This window comes from Salvia hispanica, chromosome 5 (genome assembly GCF_023119035.1).
Source record: "Salvia hispanica cultivar TCC Black 2014 chromosome 5, UniMelb_Shisp_WGS_1.0, whole genome shotgun sequence".
Lineage (NCBI taxonomy): Eukaryota > Viridiplantae > Streptophyta > Magnoliopsida > Lamiales > Lamiaceae > Salvia > Salvia hispanica.
In genome coordinates this window covers 17,508,729-17,534,034 of record NC_062969.1, presented here as the reverse complement: position 1 = coordinate 17,534,034, position 25,306 = coordinate 17,508,729, and the positions used below count along the sequence as shown (strand labels likewise).

General features: G+C 37.0%; 2 protein-coding genes and 1 pseudogene across 2 annotated transcripts; 1 reads left to right on the top strand and 2 right to left on the bottom strand.

Moving 5' to 3' along the window:
- Nucleotides 1-587: 587 nt before the first annotated feature.
- LOC125189536 lies at nucleotides 588-14,934 on the bottom strand (annotated as a pseudogene).
- Nucleotides 14,935-16,420: 1,486 nt separating this feature from the next.
- On the top strand, nucleotides 16,421-21,410 carry LOC125187674. Its single transcript, XM_048084299.1, has 9 exons — nucleotides 16,421-16,552; nucleotides 16,630-16,666; nucleotides 16,803-17,035; nucleotides 17,217-17,253; nucleotides 17,401-17,675; nucleotides 18,993-19,352; nucleotides 19,513-19,549; nucleotides 19,694-19,968; nucleotides 20,588-21,410. Exons 1-9 carry the CDS (start codon nucleotides 16,508-16,510, stop codon nucleotides 21,269-21,271), a joined length of 1,983 nt encoding a protein of 660 aa, XP_047940256.1. The 5' UTR covers nucleotides 16,421-16,507; the 3' UTR covers nucleotides 21,272-21,410.
- Nucleotides 21,411-24,451: 3,041 nt separating this feature from the next.
- LOC125186926 (oleosin 1-like) lies at nucleotides 24,452-25,073 on the bottom strand. The gene has a single exon (XM_048083414.1). The coding sequence runs from the start codon at nucleotides 25,047-25,049 to the stop codon at nucleotides 24,612-24,614; it is 438 nt and encodes a 145-aa protein (XP_047939371.1). The 5' UTR covers nucleotides 25,050-25,073; the 3' UTR covers nucleotides 24,452-24,611.
- Nucleotides 25,074-25,306: the final 233 nt, after the last annotated feature.

The following is a 25,306-nucleotide window of genomic DNA, read 5'->3' as shown; positions in this document are numbered from 1 at the left end:
AAAGTAAAAAATTAGATAAAATTCTTGTACTTTATATACTAGAATCCAAGACCAAGAGTTTGTCTATGCAGTCTTTGTTTAAGTATAATATCCGTGAACAGTGAACACGTTGAAAATCTAAAGAAACTCCCGTCCTCTGCAAATGCCCAATTATTTATTTCTTTGGTTTTTCATTTGTATAAAAAGATTAGGCTCCGAATAGAAATTCAAACATTGACCGGGCAATCGTATAGTATTAGACTATTAGTAGTACAATATTTAACAGCAAAACAAAGATTAGTTTATTAGTGAAATTATTCTTAACATACTGCATAAACGACATTTCAACAGTTTACATAATTAAGAAACAAACTAGTAGTTAACTTGAGCTAATAATTAATAAATTAATAACTAGTTTGAAGTGTTCTGCATTTCTTGCGTGATTAGGATAATAATTACTGAAAAAGAAGACTTCATTGCGATAAAACACTAACAACTTCGATGCAAAACTGACAACTACCACATGTCAATTTCAAAAATTATGGATTCGCCGCTGACAAATTATGGATTCGCCACTGACTCATAATTTATATAACAAAATTCTAAAATTAAACAACAACTTGATCACAAAATTGAAGGAACAATTTAATCACCTTACTCAAAATGAATATCAATACACGTATATAAATGCTCAAAGTAAAATGAATATCATCTTCTCCATTGATTGGCAAAATAATATGATCCATGCCAATACTATCATATCTCACACCACTCGTTCCATCATGACCATTCGGAATCAGAGACTGAATCTCTTCTTCATTATCTGCATTTGTTGCCCACGAGTGCTTCTCTCTCCGTATTATCCCTTCCAGCTCCATTGCGACCTCCTTCATACTTGGCCTATCTACTCCCTTCACATTCAAGCACTCTTTTGCTAGTTCACAAACTGCATATATCTGCTCCATATTTTCTAAACCCACAATTTTTTCATCAATAATTTTTACCAACAAATCCTTCTCGAGTACATAAAGGAAATAGTTGGATAAACTCTTCTCCTCTATCGGCCTATTAAAACTCAATGCTTTACGCCCCGTGACTAGCTCTAGCAGAACAACTCCAAAGTTGTAAACATCACTCTTTTCTGTTAACTGGTTTGTCAGCATGTACTCAGGATCAAGGTATCCCAGAGTTCCTAGCACCACCGTGGTTAGCTGCGCGAGATCAATAGGAACCAGCTTTGATGCTCCAAAATCTGACACCTTTACCGTCAACCTTGTTGGATTCCTGGATTTACAAGAGATAAACTAGCCGGGCGTAATACAATCCAAGAAGAAATACAAATGGAAAACTGAAACTACAAATAGAAAATCGAAACTGTAAACCATAAAAGATTTAGCCGAGTCGAGGAGACCTCTTTCCGCAAGACGAGATACGCCTCGGTAGTGCTCTTCGGATTGGCGTTTCGTCCCCAAAGATAAAACGGCTACGTCTCTAGTGAAGCAGCACCGCTATCAGCAGAGCTCCGACGAACTGGATGGAGGAGATGGCAGAGCTTCGACAGAAGAACAATGCAAGAGAGGGAGAGAGCTTATGTCTTCTAGAATGCTTGTGATGGTGTAGAGAATGCAAGAGTATACATGCCTATTTATAGGCCAAGCCCACTCATTTGAATTGATGGAGTCAACACTCATAATAATGAGTGTCATGATGGCTAGATTGTAACCGCCGGGGGTTACTAGCCGTTACAGACGTTACAAACGTCAACCATGGAGGATGAACCTGGACGGATGTATCTAGACACCTCTCACGTAGTTGTTCATTCCAGAAATGTATCTGGACAACCCGATCAATGTGCATGCATTCTACGAAGCTTTCTCCGTATGCTCAATTGCCACATTGTTTTATCTACGTGTCCAAAATTAATTAATTAATTAATTAATTAATTAATTATATATCTCCATATATCGTGACATTCTTTGATATATTATTTCACACTCACCGGGAATCGATTTAGAGAAAACGAATATACCACAATCATCTACTCGAAGCGTAGATCGATTATAAATTATTTAATTTAATCAAAATTAAATATTTCGTCACTTGAATGATCCGTCAAGTAGCGCCGGTGTCGATGTACCAACCACCATTGTTGTCAATAAGGTTCACTTCTTCGGTGACCACGACAACGAGGTCATCTTCATCCCAGTCCTTGAACTCCTTCTCAACGACGTGGGTTGCCGGCTTCTTCTTCTTGCTGCGGCAGTCAATTGGCAAAGTGACCAATTTTGCCACACTTGTAGCATTCGCCTTCAAACTTCTTTGTAGGATGTTTTCCCTTCCCTTTGTCCTTCTCATTGGGACGATTTTGGCGAGGGCGTTTGTTGGAGGGACCGCCCCGCTCCAACAAGTTAGCTTTGGCCTCAATCAAGGGGGTTGTAGTCCTTAAAGGCCTTCTGATCGATTTTGCACACGTCGGCCTCGATGCACAACTTCACGATCAAGTCTTCAAGACTCATCATCTTTCGCTTGTTCTTGAGGTAGTTCTTAAAGTCCTTCCAACTAGGTGGAAGCTTCTCGATGAGTATGCACCGTACAAAGTTGTCGGGCAAGCTCATCCCTTCAGCCACGAGTCTCTGGATGATCATCTGGAACTCTTGAACTTGTTCCATGACTGGTCGAGAGTCGACCATCTTGTAGTTCGTAAACTTGGATACTACAACATGTTCCGTACCGGCAGCATTGTCGATACTATACTTCTTTTCTAGGCTTTCCCACATCTCTTTGGATGTAGTTATATTGGAGTATACATTGTACAAACTATCATCTAATGCACTTAGAATGAAATTTTTACAAAGATAGTCTCCTTTGCGCCATGCTTCATAGTCCGCCATGATCTCAACGCTTGTCTCTTGATCACTTGGCGCGGGTGGCTCGCTTTCCATGAGTAAGTTGGCGACGCCCAATGTTGTCAAGTAGAACAACATCTTTTGGTACCACCGTTTGAAGTCAGATCCTCCAAACTTTGGTGGCTTCTCGGCAGGTGGCATCATTTTTGGTGCCAAAGGTGTCGCACTTGGTCCATTGAAGGAACCAATCTCGTTATCCCCGAAGGAGCCAACAACATGGTTGGGCATAGAGCCCCCACCATTCATGTTGGGCATAGAGCCTGCCATGGTCGTACCAGACACGAAGGAACCGGCACCCGTGTTGGACCCGAAGGCCCCAACACTCGTGTGAGACCCGAAGGCCCCAACACTCGATCCATTAAAGGATCCGAAGGAACCACTAAAAGTGGAACCAACCGACCCACTCGAGGTGGATCCACCAGTGAGCCCATGGGTATTAGTATACACCCAAGGGGTTGTTGATGAAGATGGATAGAGCCCGGGAGTTGGCATCATCGTGGTGGATGTCATAGTGGAGGAAATGATGGCGGCGGTGGTGGCCAGAGTGGTGGCAGCGGCAGTGTTTGATTCAGTCGACATCTCCAAGCAAAGGTGTTTAAAGTTTCGAAAGTTTTAGTTTCAGTTTATAGGTCCAAATCCCTTCAAAGGCAAGTTATATCTCGTCTTGCGATTGTTGGATTCCTGGATTTACAAGAGCTAAACTAAACGGGCGTAATACAACCCAAGAAGAAATACAAATGGAAAACTGAAACTACAAATAGAAAATTGAAACTGTAAACCGTAAAAGATTTAGCCGAGTCGAGGAGGCCTCTTTCCGCAAGACGAGATACGCCTCGGTAGTGTTCTTCGGATTGGCGTTTCGTCCCCAAAGATAAAACGGCTACGTCTCTGGTGAAGCAGCACCGCTATCAGCAGAGCTCCGACGAACTGGATGGAGGAGAGGGCAGAGCTTCGACAGAAGAACAATGCAAGAGAGGGAGAGAGCTTATGTCTTCTAGAATGCTTGTGATGGTGTAGAGAATGCAAGAGTATGCATGCCTATTTATAGGCCAAGCCCACTCATTTGAATTGATGGAGTCAACACTCATAATAATGAGTGTCATGATGGCTAGATTGTAACCGCCGGGGGTTACTAGCCGTTACAGACGTTACAAACGTCAACCATGGAGGATGAACCTGGACGGATGTATCTAGACACCTCTCACGTAGTTGTTCATTCCAGAAATGTATCTGGACAACCCGATCAATGTGCATGCATTCTACGAAGCTTTCTCCGTATGCTCAATTGCCACATTGTTTTATCTACGTGTCCAAAATTAATTAATTAATTAATTAATTAATTAATTAATTATATATCTCCATATATCGTGACATTCTTTGATATATTATTTCACACTCACCGGGAATCGATTTAGAGAAAATGAATATACCACAATCATCTACTCGGAGCGTAGATCGATTATAAATTATTTAATTTAATCAAAATTAAATATTTCGTCACTTGAATGATCCGTCAAATTGCATTGACCGGACCACGATTCCAACAAACCTATGGTCTAAAAGGATATTATCCGGTTTGACATCTCTATGTTTAATTGGAGTAGAAGCTGAAGAGTGCAGATACGAGAGAACCCCGCAGTTTCTGCAGCGATCCTTAGACACGTGCGCCAATCAAGAGCACGCGCCTTAGCCTCATTCTGCAAGTGCGAAGAAAAGGTGCCATTGTTGATGAACTCGTAGACTAAAAGCGGAACATATGTTTCAAGGCAACAACCAAGAAGCCTGAAAACATTCATGTGGTTGATCTGGTTGATCTGAGACAGAACAGCAATCTCGTTGATGAACTGCTCGATTTGTGTGGGATCAATTCTTATAGACCTCTCGATGGCAACTATTCTTGCATCCGCTAGAACTCCTTTGTACACAGTGCCAAAGTCGCCTCTGCCAATGACCATGTTGTTTTGGAAGCTGTTAGTGGCCTTTTCTAACTCGGATGAACTGAAAATGATGACCATGTCTGATGAGGCTTCTCTGGTAGTGAGTTTCTCTTGTAACATCTTATTTCTGCTTCATCTTATTTTGTGATCTTCTCTTGAGGTCCAAGTAGAGGAGGATAATGCTAAGTAGTAGACAAACAAACCCAAATGAAACTCCTATTTGTAAAATTCAAGTAGCCAAAATTTGAATAAGATTTGAAAGATTAAACCATGATTACTATGAAACTTGTAAAACCAAGAATATATACCAATCAAGACATAAATAATCTTCATATCCTTGGGCGCCTTCTCTTTGCAGCCATCTTCACCCATTTCATCACCATCGTAATCCTTGGGTCATGTACATGTGTAATTGTTTATTGTATTAGTGCAGATTGCATTCTTATTGCAATTATGTAGAGTCTCTTTTAAACATTCATTAATATCAGCAAAACAGTTGTACTAGTTCAGTTGTTCAACCTGAAAAATAATATTATATAGTATAAAAAAAGTACAGTAATAATTCTGACTAGTGGATAATGAATTCTAATGTATTTTAAGCCTAATATGTTTCTTATCTTGACTAAGACATGTTTCCTATTGTGACCATGATTGAAAATTTCTAGATAGACTATGCGTTTATCTCGCCCTTTGTAACATCCCACTTTTTCAAACCCTAATTTTTTGAGACGTGAAAATTTTTTGCATTAAATGCTTTTAATGTTATGATATATGTGGATTAAATGATGAGTGATTTATTGCAATATTCTTTGTGACCTAATTGCGATATGGAGTTGAGTATGAGTTGAATAGTCAAACTTGTTGAATATATGACGTGGCTATGGAATAGTCAATATTGTGGAAAATATGACGTGGCCGTGAATTGGTCAAAGTCGTTGAAAAATGTGAAGTGGAGGTAAAATAATTGTGGTGAATTATTTTCCTAAGAGATGAGTGAGATTTAATAGGATCACTAATTAATTGCATGGAATTTTCGACCCCTCCCAATTTTGGAAAGGAATCCTATTTTTCCTGGATTTAATTATTGCTTGAGATAATTATCTAAATTAAATCCAAAGTCCGAATATTCCTTAATTGTTCCATAAATTTTCGGCCCTTATGTTGTTTTTAGGTGGATTTTCGAAAATCCCCTTATTTTATGGGAGAAGGGATTTTATTTTATTATTTGATCTCTTATTTATTCTCTTCCATAAATAAATTCAAATATCCTAGTATATCTTGCCAAATCTAAGAAGATCTTGCCATATCCTATTTAAATTAGGATTTTAATTAAATTCCTTGTAAGGAATTGAAATTCACGCCTACTTCTATATTTTAGGGAGGATTTATTATTTTATTCTGCTCCGTGATATTTTATTCTACTCCGTAAAATATTTGAATTAAATCATAGGCTAATTAAATAGCCAAAAATTCGAAACCCCCTTATTTCTCCTAGCAAATCACGCCAACTACAACCACCAAATCTCCTCCAAATCTTTATTTATTTAATTATTGGATTATATCTTGCACTCTATAAATATAGGAGGAGAATCAAAACCCTAGCATCACAAAATCACGCCCCCACTCTCCCAAAATTTTGATCTCTCTCTCCCACTCTCTCTCAAATTTTCTTCTACTTTTCTCCATTAATTCTTCATCTTTGGAGAAGAATTGAAGTTGCAATTCAAGAAATCTTGAAGAACCAAGGCTACTACTTGTTTCCTACCGTTTGTTCTATCGAAAAGGTATTTTTATTTTGATCTTTTCTTCACCTACCGATTAATCGGTGTTCTTGAGTCCACGTGCATTTAGAATGAGTGAAGGAGAAATTAATTGATGAATGGGATGCACATGTGTGTGTATGCGTGTGTGAAACCGTGTGTGTGTGTGTTGGTGCGTGTGATCGTGTGTGTGGGTGGGTGTGTTTTGAAACACTCATGCGTGACACGATTTGATGATAAATCTGGAGTTGTTGTGCAAATAAAAGCGTTATGATAATCGTACTTTGATTTTGAATGGTGATATTAAAAATAATCGATGGGAAGAAGGGAAACGTGAGAACATGCATGATTTTGATCCATGATTGAGACTTACTTGAAATACATAAATTAAAGGTGAGAACTCGCGCTCACGGAGTGATAGCAAGAAGAAGAACATACTTGTGGCCTAGGAATCGAGGTGGGCTTTATTCTTAAACTCTCTCTTATGTTGCAAATATATGAAAGTGGAGCGATAAGGGTGGATTAAACTGTTATGCCATGCCTATGATTATTTTGGATATTGTGTGTGCCTGATGCCTAGTTTGCGAGTGCGCTCCATTAGGCTTTAGGGCTATATAAACGAATTCGGGTCGGGTCTGAGTAGGGCCGCAAACCCTATCAGGCTAGTGTACACGGGAGATCGGGAGCCGTCCTTGCTAGTCGGCCGGTCTCGTGGGCGAAAGTGTGGCCACACTTCGTCGCACCATGATATTGTTGATTGATGAGAAAATGGGAGGTATTGTTTGAATGGCCAGTCCATGAAATATTTTTGTGATACTCGATGCTATTCTTTAAATAAATGCTAAACCTCGAGTTCACTATGGTAAGGGTGGCATAACTATAAAATGTTTTGGCATGAGTGACTTTTGAGCTTAGCCTATGTTATCTATTAAATCTTGATTTTCGTGATTAAGCCATTGACTTATTGCCTTGATAGTTCATTAAACACTTGGTCAAATCTCTTTAAATGAAACCCTAGTCTACGTTCTTGTTGCCTTTAAGTTCGCCTAAGTAGCAGTCGCCGTATTTATTATACCCTAGAAATCTGGGTTGTTACACCCTTAGTCTCTGGACTTTCAAAATATTCCCAGACAACTAGATCTGGACTAAGCGTTTATCTGGAAAATGGTCATTTTTCACTGTTTTCGGTCGAAAATACCCTTTTGGGGGGTCTGGACAATTTTGTCTTTTTACACTTTTAACATTTTAAATCTGATATTATTTTAGCGATGTACTAAATCTGATATTATTTCAAAATTATCATTCTTCTTCCTTTTGTCATCCTTCACTTTGTTTCTTTTAGATCGATTATAAATTATTTAATTTTATCAAAATTAAATATTTCGTCACTTGAATGATCCGTCAAATTGCATTGACCGGACCACGATTCCAACAAACCTATGGTCTAAAAGGATGTTATCCGGTTTGACATCTCTATGTTTAATTGGAGTAGGAGCTGAAGAGTGCAGATACGAGAGAACCCCCGCAGTTTCTGCAGCGATCCTTAGACGCGTGCGCCAATCAAGAGCACGCGCCTTAGCCTCATTCTGCAAGTGCGAAGAAAGGGTGCCACTGTTGATGAACTCGTAGACTAATAGCGGAACATATGTTTCAAGGCAACAACCAAGAAGCCTGACTACATTCCTGTGGTTGATCTGAGACAGAACAACAATCTCGTTGATGAACTGCTCGATTTGTGTGGGATCAATTCTTATAGACCTCTCGATGGCAACTATTCTTGCATCCGCTAGAACTCCTTTGTACACAGTGCCAAAGTCGCCTCTGCCGATGACCATGTTGTTTTGGAAGCTGTTGGTGGCCTTTTCTAGCTCGGAAGAACTGAAAATGATGACCATGTCTGATGAGGCTTCTCTGGTAGTGAGTTTCTCTTGTAACATCTTATTTCTGCTTCATCTTATTTTGTGATCTTCTCTTGAGGTCCAAGTAGAGGAGGATGGTGCTAAGTAGTAGACAAACAAACCCAACTGAAACTCCTATTTGTAAAATTCAAGTAGCCAAAATTTGAATAAGAATTGAAAGATTAAATCATGATTACTATGAAACTTATAAAACCAAGAATATATACCAATCAAGACATAAATAATATTCATATCCTTGGGCGCCTTCTCTTTGCAGCCATCTTCACCCATTTCATCACCATCATAATCCGTGGGTCATGTACATGTGTAATTGCTTATTGTATTAGTGCAGATTGCGTTCTTGTTGCAATTATGTAGAGTCTCTTTTAAACATTCATTAATATCTGCAAAACAGTTGTACTAGTTCAGTTGTTCAACCTGAAGAATAATATTATATAGTATAAAAAAAGTACAGTAATAATTCTGACTAGTGGATAATGAATTCTAATGTATTTTAAGTTTAATATGTTTCTTATCTTGACTAAGACATGTTTCCTATTATGACCATGATTGAAAATTTCTAGATAGACTATGCGTTTATCTCGCACTTAGTCTCTGGACTTTTAAAATATTCCCAGACAACTCTGGACTAAGCGTTTATCTAGAAAATGGTCCTTTTTCACTGTTTTCGATCGAAAATACCCTTTTGAGGGGTCTGGGCAATTTTATCTTTTTACACTTTTAACATTTTAAATCTGATATTATTTTAGTGATGTACTAAATCTGATATTATTTAAAAATTATCATTCTTCTTCCTTTTGTCATCCTTCACTTTGTTTCTTTTAGATTTAATTTTATAAAATTAAATTTTAAATTTTAGATTTTTGAATATCAATAAATTTTTCTAATTAAAACTAAATTCATGGGCACTATAAATATTGATTAAAACTATTAAATTTTGTTATTTAATATAATATTCAACTGAATTGAAGAAGTACAGAAAAATAATATTAATCATGATGGAAAAATAAGAGTTATTCTATTTAGCCATCGTTTGGTTATTATAATTGCTTGTGATTAAATATTACTCCCTCCATCCCTTAAATTTTGGCACCATTTGACCGGCACGAGTTTTAAGAAATGTAATAAAAGTGGTTTAAAAAAGTTAGTGGCATGTGATTCCTTTTTTATATATTACTATTAAAATAAAATGTGAGTGTGAATGTGTTAGTGGAATGTGGGGTCTACTACCATATATGGTAAAAGTGAAAGGTTACAAATTTTTAGGGACGGACGAAAAAGTGAAATAAGTGACAAATTTTTAGGGACGGAGGGAGTATGAAGCTGACTAAAAATTTGATACTACTACAAATTTTATATAGGAGTATTTTTGTTGAAATTTCTAGTTAATTTTGATTGTTTTCAGATAAATAAACGAAAATTATATTAGTTTTACATTAGATATATATTTATTTCAGAATAATCGTGTTATATGATTTATTTATTATTAAAACTATTAAATATTGATTAAAACTAAATTGGCGTTGACATATCTTACTCATTAAATATTAGACACTATCAAATATCGATTAAAACTAATAGTTTTTGTTATTTAATCATTTTAATAATTAATAAAAATTTATTGATATTTAAAAATTAAAATTTAAAATATAAAAATCTAATATTGAAATAGAAAAACAAAGTGAAGGATGACAAAAGGGAAGAAGAATGATAATTTTGAAATAATATCAGATTTAGTACATCACTAAAATAATATCGGATTTAAAATGTTAAAAGTGTAAAAAGATCAAATTGCCCAAACTCCCCAACCCCCCCCAAAAAAAGGGTATTTTCGACCGAAAATAATGAAAAATGACCATTTTCGAGATAAACGCTTAGTCCAGGGTTGTCTGGAGATATTTTAAAAGTCGAGGGACTAAAGGCGAGATAAACGTATAGTCTTGGGACTGTTTTTGTAGTTCACTCATATAATAATGTAATGGAGTTAGAGATGCCAAGGCTTACTGTTCGAGCAGTTAACCGTGAAACCATAACTGCGGTTAAGGTTCCGAATCAGAACCGTGAGATTTAAATGGAACTGAAACCGTCACTTTTGCAAGGCCAATTCAGGTTCCAAAATTCTAGAACCAAAACCGTGTCAAAACTGCCGGATCCAGGTAGTTCCTGGAATTGCAAAAAACCGCAGGAAAACCATGAAATGAACCATAACCGCAAAAAAACACAAGAAAGCAGGGATTCGGAACCAACCCACCGGAAAAACGCCAATTTGGAACCAAAATCGGAACCAGAGGTTTTCAAACCGGAACCGTAACCATAACCATAGCTGCGAAATACGCTCAAGGTTCGGTTCCGGTTAGAGATTTTCCGGAATCGGAACCGAAACCGCGGTGCCGGAACTTTGGTGTGTTTGTGAGTAATTTGGTACCGTAATACAAAATTAAGAAAGTAATAGTACCTCTACATCCATCGTTTAGATAAGGGTTTCCTTCAAATCCAGTATTGCAGCGACAACGATATCCGTTGTTGCTTATCGGTTTGTAGCATTGAGAATTTGCACTGACGCAAGCATAGCCGGTGGCGTTTCTCGCAGCCTCTTCGCACGTGTCATTCCCGATGACCCAATCAACCACCACAGGAAGGCTTTTAACACTTGACAAGTTAGTGAGATTATCCTTTGAAAACTTGAAGGCGGAGTCCTCAGCAACAAAGGCATAACTGCAGTTGCTGAAGTCCCAAGTAGTGGTATAATTGGTATAACTTTGAATTCCAATAGTATAACCCGACACGCTATTGGGGATGTCGGTCTGGAAACAGCCCGCGCCGTTACACGTCCCTTCACTTAAATCAGCCTCCAAACTGCACAGGGCGGCGCCGCCTGTGACAACAGTATGGTTGACGATAGTATACCCGCCAAACATGGCGATGGCGGAACAGCCAACGATAGTGAATTTATTCACGGTATTATTCACCGTGAAGTAGTTACCAAGCTGCATCCAGTCGCTGAATGTGGAAGATCTTACGCCACTGCTATAAAAACATTCACGCGCTATTGAATGCAGCAACGTGAACTGCCCGTCAGGGATATGTCTGTGATTTCGATATCGGATTCCCCCAAGAAAACCTTGGGGGGATCGAAAGATGGGCGGTTGCAAGTGAGCAGGAATTCTTGTGAGATGTAGCATTCTGGTGTGATGCCGAAAGGGAAGGGGATGCTTACGTCTCCACAAGTATCGTTGCAGTTGGGCTTGGCTATGGAGAAGCTATTATATGATGAAAATACTAGTGTTGTTGGAGAACAATATGAAGATGATCATCACAATCACATTCATATTGTTGAGTTTCTCAAACACCAAGATTATGTTTGTCAACAAACTATGGAAATAGTGATTTGTTTCCAACACAATATATAGCAACTAATGTGTGCTAAGTCAATTAGTTTAGACTTCACATATATTAATACGGCGTCTTGTACAAACCCAAGTTCAATTTTACCACCTTTATAATCAATAAATGTGTTTTCATTCATTTATGGGTACATATCCTTATCATAGTACTGATACAAAGTCACTTTTTCTCACCAATTTCATATTCCATTTCTGGTATGTATTAGTTAAAACCGTTGATGATAGTAGCTTTCAAGAAAATTCCAATATTTTGGTAGGTCCAGTGATTAATAGTGTTACGGAGCTAAAATAATTGTCATGTGTGATTAAACTGGTGTTATGCAAAAAAATTTAATTCAATAATTATAATTTATTCAAGTATTTTAGTTAATTTTCTGTAAGTGTACTGAATAATAGTGTTACTGGGCTTATATTGTGACACAATGCAACGCCGCACCAAAGCACCAATATTTTCAATTTTTCATGGGGTAATTATATTATTAGTAGTACAAATGCCCTGTTTCATATTACTATAAATTTTGAAGTTTGTACAAATGATACAAAAAAATTTATACACTCTTAATTTAATACATTCTGTTATCTTTGTTTAGACGTAGTAGTGAATTCTTTAATTATATGGAGTACAAAATATACAACAAAGATAAAAAAATTTACATCGATATGAAACGAAGATAAAACTTTTTGTAAAAACATTAAACGGTGTTGAAATCTTTTTGTAAAAACATGAAACGATTATGAAATTTTGTGTACTCCGTGTATATAAAGAGTTGATGTCGTTTTAAATATAGATAACAGAATCCATTAAAATGAAATGCAAATAAAAGAAATTTAATCCATGAAACAATAGGTAATCATTTTGCATGTTTAATGTAATTCTCCCCATATTTTCACACTATTTCAAATCCATCTCAACACCTAATCGTATGAATAGTCCCATCGCCGTATTAAATTTTGGAATGTAAACGATTCTTTTTCAAAATTGTTGAATATTGTTGACCATATAAATAGAGAATTAATCTTTCAAAATAAAAGTGTCTTATGAAGTGATTACTTTTTTAAATAGATGATATGAAAATTCGCGTAATTATTTGTAGCAGATCGTGTGACAAATAAAAACGTAGATTATCCTTTTCAAAAGAGAATGTGTTCAATATTACGAAGTCAATAACATAATTAATTTATAACTGGCGGATAAAAAAAATAAAGCTAAAATTATACCTAAGAAAATGAAAAAATAACAACAAAACCAAGGTTAACCTGTCAGTGTGATAATAGATTAATCAATAATATAATTTAGCTAATCTTCTTGCTAATATAAGAATAGTACTGAATCATCGGCACAAATTTTAACCACAAAATTAATCAGAGATTTAAAGCAAAAACGAAGCAGTAAATAATATCAACCGTGTCTTAGACGCTTTAAGCCTTAAACTGATGTTTTATGCAGCGGAGGATATCTCTCGAAGCCTGTTGTTTTATATTCGTAAGACTTCAAATTTTATATTCGTACTACCTCCGTCTCATAAAATTTGTCCTAATTTGATTTGGCATGAGTTTGTAAAAATTGTTTTTGACTTTGTATCAAATGGAGGTATGTAGTGGAATAAGGGTCTCACATTGAAGAAATTGAAGTTATATTTAATGTCTATTTTCGGAAAGATTTTAACTAGAGCAAACTTTATGGGACAAATAAAAAATAGTAAAATGAAACAAATTTTGTAGAAGGAGTATAAAATATTTTCTTCTTCCACAAATTTTTTTTTTTTTCATTACCATAAAAAACTTTAGCAGTTTCATTTTAAAAATAGAAAATTTTCCATATACATCATATACCTACCATCTATCCACCTTTTTTCATAGCTTTCATACTCTATCCATTTTTTCTCTATCTCTCCTACTTATTCACTCTTTCTCTTACTTTTCCAATTTATCATTAAAATTTGTATCATCCACAAATAAAACTAATTTTCATAGACTAAGAGCATCCCCATCCGTGCTCTTAGCTAAGAGCACAGAAGTGGGCTCGGACCCACTTTTACTCCTTGTCCTTAGGCAAGAGCACAACACTCACATCCGTGCTCTTCCGCAAGGAGAAATTCAAGGGTCTCACCATTCTATTATTAAATTTAAATACTTCAATTACTAAAAACATTTCTACATTATAAAAATACATTAAAAAATAAAAATTACATAATTAAAATCCTAAAAAATAAAAATACATAATTAAAATCCTAGAAAATAAAAAAATACATAATTAAAATCCTACAAATTAAAAATTACATAATTAAAGACTAAAAATTACCCCCTGGAAGACTAGTCCTCTATCCTCAATGTTCTCTTGAGACCCCGTATCATTCCCACATGTGTTGCAAGTTGGTCGGGACTCATGTTAGACGTATCGGTCGTATTGAGTTCACCCAAGAGGGCCCACAACGAGTTGATCGGGGGTTGAGGTGGCACAAAGGGAGCGGGAGCGGGGGCGGATGGAGTCGGGGCGCGAAGGCGGTTGGTCGGCGCCTTCTTCCTTCCTTGCGGCCAGCGGGAACTGCTCGGGCCAGCGTCGGAGCTACCCAAGTTAGTTCCGGCAAGCTAGGTAGCCACATCATCGCAGGCGCCGTCGGATAGGGTACCGACCTCGACCGTTTGCTAGAAGAGCTGGAGGAGGATGTTACTACGCCGCCCCTATACTTCGGATAAAGGCTCCCCTCCTGCCAACAAGCGAGGTACTTGAACGCTTTGAACTCCAAGCTTTGGTAGGTCACTAAGGCGGCACTGATGATGTCGAGCTCGCTCTTGCCGCTCCCCACCGCCCGCTCTTCCTGTTGGTAATACCCCTGGAACTTACCGATTGCCTCGCTGGCTCTGTAGATGCAATTGCACACCATACTATCATAGCGATGGATGGTTCCCCCCGACCGGATTTCATTGTAAAGACGAGTGATGCGCCACCAATACGTTTCCCCGGTTTGCTTCGTGCCAACATCCGGGTCTTCGGAGACTGCCAAGTAGGCTTTGAACATCTGCATCATCTCATCCAAAGTGTACGGCGTGCGGGTACCACGAGTAGGAGGAGTAGGAGTAGGAGTACGAGTACGAGCAGAGCTGCCGCTCCCTCCCGATCCGGGTTCGGGTGCCCACCCGAACCCGGGGGCATCTTGGTCGTCCACCGGGTAAAGCCGGTAGCCACCCGGTACTTGAGAACCTTGGGTTTGAGGAGGGGCCAAAAATTGCGTTTCCGGAATAGAGAATGGCTTGGAGCCGAACCATTCGTAGTTCCAACCGCGGGAGCCGGAGGGGTGATCCCCGGAGTCGGACGTTGTGTAGTGTGGTGGGAATTCAGATGAGAGAATATGAGAAAAAAGATAAGTGAATAGATGAGAATTGATGAGAGAATTTAGATGATAGAAGATGAGAATTGTGTAGTGTTATGAGAATTTTTTTGTGTTGAAGTGAGGGTATTTATAGATGAAAATGTGAATTTTGGGGAAAAAAATTGAAAAATAAATTAAAATTGTGTATAAAACAGTTATAATTTATTGGGAAGTGAAAAAATATTTTTTTTATTTTAATTTTTTTTTAATTAATTTGGAATTTTTTTTTAAAAAAAATAAAATAAATCAAATTTGGCAACGGCTATGCCATTGGCCAACCAGGAGCTGCCACGTATGGCTGCTCAGCGGCACGAACGAACGACAGGCATCGGCGGGGACTCCGCTGGTACAGACGGACGGGGCACCGCTGCGGATGCTCTAAGGAAGTAATTAGCTAATAGCAGTAAATTTTAAGTTAAAATTACCTTAATTTAATGTACTTTTATAAAAGTTAATTAAAAAATTCATATGATATTAAAAATTTTGAATTATGTAGGAGAGCTAAATTAATTTGTACTCCCCCCGTCCTATTAAGATGACATGTTTTCCTTTTTAGTTTGTCCCATTAAGATGACACATTTCCTTTTTTGGTAACTTTCTCTCTCCAATTAATACACTCTCACCACTTTTTCTCACTCCTATTAAAATATTCATCTTTCTTTCTCTCTCTACTTTAATACTTACACCCACATTCTCTGTCTCCAAACACTTTAACCAATAACTCCTAAAATCTTGTGCCGGCTAAGCAATGTGTCATCTTAGCCGGGACGGAGGGAGTATATATCCGTCCCTGAAATTTTTTATTTTCATTCGTCCCAAAAAATTTGTCACATTTCACTTTTTATCAATTTTGGTTGTAGACCCCATATTCCATTAACTTATTCTCACTTAAAACTAGTACTTTAAAAGTAGGACCCACATCCTACTAATTTTTTCAACTCACTTTTTATTATATTTCTTTCTATTACAAAAGTTGAGGGATGGTTCAATCCACTTTTCATTATATTTCTTTCTATTACAAAATTTGAGGTACGGAAGGAGTATTTATGAAAAATACTTATAACCGTACGAAATCTAATGTTAAAATAATACTAGTAAAATTATCGTTCTTTAAGAAAAACCCGGGAAAGTTGAATGTAAAATCAAAAAGTTATGGCGCCACTTTTGTTGCTAATGCCAATGCATAAACTCATGGTGATGCAATTGAGTTCATCTCTGGAAAGGAAAAACGATGTCAAAATCTTCGCGTTTAGACCTCCATGACACCGATTCTGAGGTAAATTCAAGCAATGTATAATTTCTTGCATTAGATCCTAAATATTCTCACATACCGAATCTCTTCTTCTTTGGCAGGCTCTGGGTCTACTTGATTCAGATTCATTTCCTTCAGGTTCCTAAAATTTACACTTCTAGGCTCTAGCCCTCAATATGTTTGATGAAATTACTCATTGACGGTTTCTACCTTGTATTTAATTTATTTGATATGTTGTTCTGGGTCTTAATTATGTTAATTTCTTTGTTTATAGAACCACCTAATATCAGAAACTGGTTCTCGAGCTACGTGTATGAGTCCCCGGAGTTGGACAGCATGAGTTGTTTTCAAGATTGTGACGGGGCTGGAGACACTTGTGGCAAGGAAGAAATCACTGGGAAATTTGGGGATAATCACCCTACAGTTAGTTCCAAACAGGTGAAACCTTGTGATGGGATTGAGTCGAATGGATTTGATGATTCGGGATGTTGTGAATCCGGTGCCGTGGTGAGTGAAAGTTTGTTTTGCCACAAAGATGAAAACTTTGTCTACTGTTCTTATTCTTGCCAGGTTTAAGTTGCCATTTTTTGTTTATACACATCAAAATGGGGTAAACAGAATTGGAATGGTTTAGCAGCTGCTGCTTCTTTTCTTGTGTCTTACGTATTGTAATGAACTCTTTATATAGGTTTCAGGATCGTCAGAGTCTCTTTCATTTCCTTCAGGTATGAAAGGCTTTAGGCATTTATGCAAGACTCAATCTTGACAAAGAAGGGATCATTAAGGATATTCCTATTTCCTCAAACAATGAATTACGAAAAATATTACCAACTTCACTAAATCCATGTTTGTGTTGTCTTTGGTTCCATCAGAGCCTCCTTGCATCGGGAATTGGTTCTCAAGTTATGTCTACGAGTCACCTCCTCTGGATACTGCTCTTGATTTTGCAATTTCAGATTGTGAAGAGAGGGAATATGATAAGTTAGATGTGGTAGAAAAGAGCGCCAGTCGAAATATAAAGGATTCAATGGCCTCTACAGATGTTAAAAAACCAGAGTTGTGTGCACTAAACAATACCTCGGATGCAGTGGTGAAAGGCCCCAACATAGGTAAAGGTACCGAACTGGACTATAAATCTATGTGCAAGGTATGTTCCTTCTTCCCTATATCCTTACTATGTCTATTGGTGGTTTATATGTATTCTTCCAGCAAAATCAAATTATGTTTTCTTTTGCAAGGCACTGGCCAATATTATGGTTTTATGACCCTCTAGGTAGAATTGATTCTTAAGATCTAACTTTAAGGGATAGACCCAAGTGGTTTTCAAAGCCCATATATGGAGCCATGTTTAGAAATCCTGAGACTCCCACCCCTTATAATCACATGTCATTTTGATGTAGGCCATCAACATTATTCTATTTTCCATGCCTCTGAAAATCAAGCAGTTATGGTTACTGCATTCATACTAGGATTCCACAGGATGTAGTGTTCTTGTGTGCTGAGATCCGGATGTAACGCCAAGTTCTATAATTGATAATATTTCCCACCCAAATTCTACAAACTTGATTGATTAATCTTTTGTATACTAGATATGCATTTTTGCGGGTGTGTTTTCACACATTTTCCTTGCTACCAACATATACTGATCAGTATTTCTTATTTCTGACTTATGTTCGGATCATAATATTAGATTTGAATGGACTCTTTCTGCACCATTCTCTTCTAGATAAGGACATGCGCAATTGAAAGGGTTAGGCTTCACAATTTCATGAGGACTGTGAGCTTTTTGAGGCCATAAAGCTTCTTTTCTTCTGTTCCAATATGATTTCCATAGCATCTCTGTCATCCATGAGTATTGCTGACTAATTAGTTTCCCAATGGTAATCAGTCTATACAGTGGTTTCAGTTCACTCTATGACAAGGGAAAACTAGAAACTCAGACATTAGAAAATAGAAACAAGATACTAGAGAATAGAGAATAGAGATTAGACACTAGAAGCTAGAAACTTGAAAGTGATTTTGACTAGCTACTTTACTCTTTGGCATGGAAATAGTACATCAACTGCGCAACAACCTTGACAATCTAGAAATTGGGTAACCAATAAGCAGAGTGACATTTTGTTGCACTTCTGTGATTGTTTTTCTTTTCAATTTGCATTTAGGTTTCAATTTTATCATATGTCGTCATGTTATTCACTATGTATCTGAGTATTTACTTGGGTTGAAATGCGAGCTGAACATTGCTTCCATGTACATCTCAATATGTTTTTAGTTCAATAAGTTGTACTGTGAAATACAAAATAAAATTGAGAAAGCATAACTGTTGCTACTAGGCATAAGCTATTGCCAGGAAATTATATGTGCTTTAATATATTTAATGGCGTAATATGTCTCGGTGGATTTCATGACTGTTGATACTGAGTTTCTCAAGCCCAACTTCGTGTTATTTGTGATTTGTTTGTAGGCAGACGATGATGATGTTATGCTTCAGGCATTGCCATCTATACCAAGTATATCTAGATCGGATAAGGTTTCCAAACCAATGCCGTTTGGACAAAACGTAGGATATAGTTACTACCAGTCTCTTGAAAAGATAGGAAGTACAAATGCACATGATAACGATTATGATGCAGAGTTGCATTGCAAATTTTCTAGCAGAAATCCAAAATCATTCAGTATGGAGAAAAATATGGGCAGTCAGGAAGAAATCACTGGGAAATTTGGGAATAATCACCCTACAGCTAATTCCAAACAAGTGAAACCTTCTCTTGGGATTGAGTCAAATGGATCTGATGATTCTGGATGTTGTAACTCTGCTGCCATGGTGAGTGAATGTTTGTCCTGCCACAAAGATGCGAACTTTGTCTTAAGTTGTCATTTTTTATTCATCCACATATAAAATGAGGATAAACTGAATTAGAATGTTTGAACAGCTGCTGCTTCTTGTCTTGTGTCTTACATATTGTAATGAACTCTTTTTATAGGTTTCAGGATCGTCAGAGTCCCTCTCATTTCCTTCAGGTATAAAAGGCTTTAGGCATTTATGTAAGACTCGATCTTGACAAAGAAGGGATTGTTATGGACATTCCCATTTCCTCATACAATGAATTACGAAAAATATTATCTTCACTAAATCCATGTTTATATTGTCTTTGGTGCCATCAGAGCCTCCTTGCATCGGGAATTGGTTCTCAAGTTATGCCTACGAGTCACCACCCCTGGATACTGCTCTTGATTTTGCAATTTCAGATTGTGAAGAGAGGGAATATGACAAGATAGATGTGGTAGAAAAGAGCGCCAGTCAGAATATAAAGGATCCAATGGCCTCTACAGATGTTAAAAAACAAGAGTTGTGTGCACTAAAGAATACCTCAAATGCAGTGATGAAAGGCCCCAACATAGGAAAAGGAACCGAACTGGACTATCAATCTATGTGCAAGGTATGTTTCTCCCTCTATATATCCTTACTATGTCTGTTGGTGGTTTGTGTATTCTTCCAGCGAAATCAAATTATGTTTTCTTCTGCAAGGAATCTGCCAATAATATGATTTTATGACCCTCTAGGTAGAATTTATTCTTAAGATCTAACTTGTACAGACACAAGTGCTTTTAAAAGCCCACATACTGTGCCATGCTTTAGAAATCCACACAAGTGGTAACAAGTCTGTAGAGTGGTTTCAGTTCACTCTTTGACAAGAGAAAACTGGAAACTAGACATTACAAACTAGAAACACAAAACTAGAAAGTGATTTTAGCTTAGCTACTTGACCTACAAAGTGGTTATTACGCTTTGACATGGAAAACTACATTAACTGCGCAACAACCTTGACAAACTAGAAATTGGGTAAGCAATAAGCACAATGGCATTATGTTGCAATTCTGTAATCATTTTTATTTTCAATTAGCATTTAGGTTTCAATTTTATCATATGCCATCGTATCGATCACTAAGTATGTGCTTTAATATATATATTCCGGCATAATATGTCTCTTGGGTTTCATGGCTGTTGATACTGAGTTTCTCAACCCCAACGTTGTGTTATTTGTGATTTGTTTGTAGGAAGACGACGATGATGTTATGCTTCAGGCATTTCCTTCTATACCAAGTCTATCTAGATCAGATAACGTTTCCAAACCAATGCTGTTTGGACAAAAAGTAGGATATAGTAACCACCAGTCTTTTGAAAAGATAGGAAGCACAAATGCGCATGATAACAATTATGATGCAGAGTTGCATTGCAAATTTTCTAGCGGAAATCCAATATCATTCAGTATGGAGAAAAATATCGGCAGTCAGGATGAAAGATCTGTTCGTTGGCAAAGTAAAGGAACTGTTCACGTTAACGATAGCCAGGGAAACAAAGATATCAATAAAATTGTATCACCTCGAACAATTGATAGGATTGTACCAGGAGATTGTAGGGGAAGTCAAGCTGGCAGAAGAAGCACCGGGAAAGAAAATAAGGTGACTGAACTGCAGGAACGTGGCTTCATTTCTGTAAGGAAAAGGAATCGTCAAGAAAATGCGGAGAATGTGGCAAGGCTCAGAGTTAAAGTGGAACCTTCGATAAATGTCGAGAAGGATGACAGCATAGTGAGGAAGGTGTTATCTGAGATTTCTAACTTCCATTCTGGGAATGCAGTTGCAACTACAGGAAAATGGTGTTGCCCGAAGAGGAATAAACCGGACCTCGGTCCTCCTTTGAAGCAGCTTCGGCTAAATCAATGGTTTCGTCGCGTATAAGTTAATGTTTTCGAGTGGTACATCTGTTCGTTTCCGATAGTTCATCTCATAATTATGTGTATGACAGTTTTTCTTCAATTAAGCCATGTGTTTAAGACAATCTTGCAAAATGCATAACATGATGAAAACCTTAAATTGTGTTCTGTATATGTCGTGTGGAAACTCATTTGTGCAGATTGCCTGAACTAAAAACTATGCGAATTGAGAAAAAATGTTAAGGTCGAAACTGTTGCTATTTTTATGTTAACGAATTTCGCGATATTCAAAACGTTTAAAAATTAAAATAAATATTAGTAGTAGTGAATTATCAGAAATTTTTTCGATCAAAATTTGGTAACTTTCGAACTTTACGATGTTAGTTCTTTCCAAACTTGGGAGTGTTTGGTAGTTTAGATGGAATGAGTTAGCGGAATGTGAGTGGAATGTGAGTGGAATGGGTTAGTGGAATGTGGAACTTTATTGCCATTTATAGTAAAAGTGAACCAGGACTTCTATTCGCGGACGGACTAAAATAGAAAAACGGGACTCCTATTCGTGGACGGAGGGAGTATATTTTTAGACTCTATACTTGCAAAATACCCCCTTTGTCCTCAAAAAATTGAAAAACTTGTAAATGACATGAGTTCTAATATACAATTGGTAAAATAAGAGAGAGATGAAAGTGAGAGAGAGAGGAAATACGTAGTGAAATGCGTGTTAGTGGATTGTGAGGTCCACGTTATAAATGATGTCTAGAATTATTATTATTTTTTGAAAAAATTTTCATATATAGACTTTGTCTAATTTTGGGGGTTATCTCGAAATAGTAAAACGAGTCTATTTTTTGGGAACAGATGGAGTATCATTCGCGGTCCCAAATTATACCACTTGCTTGTTCAGGTGCTTTTTCACTTTATGACCAAAGATTGGGATAAAAACCCCCCCAAAAGCATAAGGGGTATTTTTATATACCTACTCTCTTTTTACATTATCTCTACTTTAACTATTTTACATTATCTTTTTGAAACGAGTGCAAAAATGAAGCGTCTCGCTTATAGTGGAACGGAAGGTGTACATTTTTATAAAAAAAATACAGTTAACAAAATTATAATTTTAAAAAAACAGGTCGAAATTTCCCGCCACCCTGACAATGAGGTTTCATGAAAAAAAAGTCAAATGTTTCTCACGGAAAAAAAAAAAGTCCAATGTTCCCACCATCCCTATAATGAGGTTTCAAGAAATGATGACAATATTGACCATTAATTTGAATGTGATTGTTGAAATTTTATTAATTTAAATATTAGTAAAAAAAAATATTGAACTACGAATTTTATTGTTTTGAACATTATTTAAATAGTTGTGCTGTTTTAAATATCTTAGATGTAAAAGAGATTTTTTTTGATATAATCAGATATAATGATAGAGTTAGGATATAGTACCATACTATATTTTAGTACAGTAAAAGTACGATACATACACCGGAATATTAGTACAATATATACCGAAATGACTATGTCAAAAAAATTATCATACCAAATCTTTTACTTATTTTCATTTTTACCCGTCTCTAATAATTTAACAGCTTTCAATTTTATCATTTTTAGTGGTGGACCTGACATTCCACTAACTCATTCCTACTCACATTTTATTATAAAATCAAATTCATATTTTATTATAAAACTAATATATAAAAATATAACTCACATGGCACCAACTTTTTCAACCCATTTTCTATTACATTTCCTAAAATTCATACCGGGTCAAATGATGACTAGTTATGATGACTAAATTTACATTTTATTGTAAAACTAATATATAAAAATAAGACTCACATGCCACCAAGTTTCAACTCATTTTCTATTCAATTCTTAAAATTCGTGCCGGAATCAAATGAGAACTAATTATGGGGACGAAGGTAAAATGATGACTAATTATGAAGACGAGGGAGTAAAATCAAACTCACGTTTTATTATAAAACTAATATATAAAAATATTACTCACATGGCACCAACTTTTTCAACCCATTTTCTATTACATTTCTTAAAACTCATGCCGGATCAAATGGTGACTAATTATGATGACTAAATTTACATTTTATTGTAAAACTAATATATAAAAATAAGACTCACATGCCACCAAGTTTCAACTCATTTTCTATTCAATTCTTAAAATTCGTGCCGAAATCAAATGGGGACTAATGGGGACTAATTATGGGGACAAAGGTAAAATGATGACTAATTATGGAGACGAGGGAGTAACATAGTACTATTGGGCTCTCGGTATATACATATACCGTACCGACACGCCACTGCTTCTACCTCATAATTGGAGTCCTTAGCATTCATAGTACTCCTGTTTCTTCATAGTTGAGGCAGAATTTTACGATACACAGTTTTAGAAATGAATGTTGGATGTGTTAATAAATAGATAAAAAAGTAAGAGAGGGGAAAAGGATAGTACTCCTTCTGTTTCTTCATAGTTGAGGCAGAATTTTACGATACACAGTTTTAGAAATGAATGTTGGATGTGTTAATAAATAGATAAAAAAGTAAGAGAAGGGAAAAGGAAGAGAGAATAAAGTATAAAGTGAATAAAGTAAGAGAGAGAAAAAAATTACAATATATGAAAATGGCTCAACTATGAAGAAACTTTCCAAAATAGAAAAATGATTCAACTATGAGGAAACAGATTCATAGTTGAGGCAGAATTTTACGATACACAGTTTTAGAAATGAATGTTGGATGTGTTAATAAATAGATAAAAAAGTAAGAGATAGGAAAAGGAAGAGAGAATAAAGTATAAAGTGAATAAAGTAAGAGAGAGAAAAAAATTACAATATATGAAAATGACTCAACTATGAAGAAACTTTCCAAAATAGAAAAATGATTCAACTATGAGGAAACGGAAGAAGTAAACTCAACTAGAAGAAGTTACTTATCATGTATCCTCATCCAAAATTTTGCTCAATGGGTGTCAACTGATGGAAATACTAATAATTAGGATAGTGTGGACTGATTACTTAGGTTACTAAAGTGCACCGATTGAAGTAAAAAAGTTAAATTAAATATTGAAATATGAACAATTATGAAAAAAGGATGCCTCGCTTATACTCGTGTCACTAACAGAAGTAAAATTAAATTGGATGGTGTGAAAAAAATGATAACTTGTCACTTCGGCGGTGAAAGGAGAAAACCATAGGAATCATAGGAACAGAAAATTATTAATGATATGATCACAAATTGTGAATTATGAGGAAGGGTACGCAAACACACAAAAACATCAAGACGTTACACGTAATTAACAGCAAATTAAAACATCACAAAACTAATAACAACGAAAATTAGGTTATAATTAAAGGCTTTTAAGTGCCCTTAACGTGCTGCTGCTGCTGCTGCCCGTAGTGCTCGGCCTTCTCCTTGACATCGTACGCAGCGTGGGCAATCTTGTCCCTGGCGCGGTCGATCTGATCGGCCCCGACAGGGTGTTTTCCCGTGGCGTATCGATACATCCAGTAGAAGACGAAGCTGGCGACGGCCCCGAAGCCGCCGGAAGTGACGAAGCCGGCGAGGATGAGGAAGGCGGCGATGGCTGCGGGGACGAGGACGGGGCTGAAAATGACGAGCAGCGGGGTGGCGAGGACGAGGCCGATGACAGTGGCGGCGAGGGTGAGGCCGGAGAGGACGACGAGGGAGCCGCCGAGGGTGACGGCGGTGGTGGTCTTGGCCACCTGGTGAGAGAGCTGCGGCTGCTGCTGCTGCTTCCGGTAGGGGAGATCGTAGCGGGGCTGGATTTGAGCCATTTTGAGGATTGCGATTGAGTTGGTGTGTGTGTGTTTGTAATTATAATGGAAAGGGAAATTGCATGGCGGTGGCACGTGAGGGAATGGGATTGTCACGTGTTCACCGCTCTACATTTGTGTGACACGAATCGCGTTTGGAGAAGACACGTATTCGCTTTGATAGGGATTGTGTTTTCCTTCGATATGGGTTTTTTTCTTTTTCCGGAAGCGGCAGATGGACCTCGTGTTCACTTCACATGTTCTTTTCTGACCGTGTT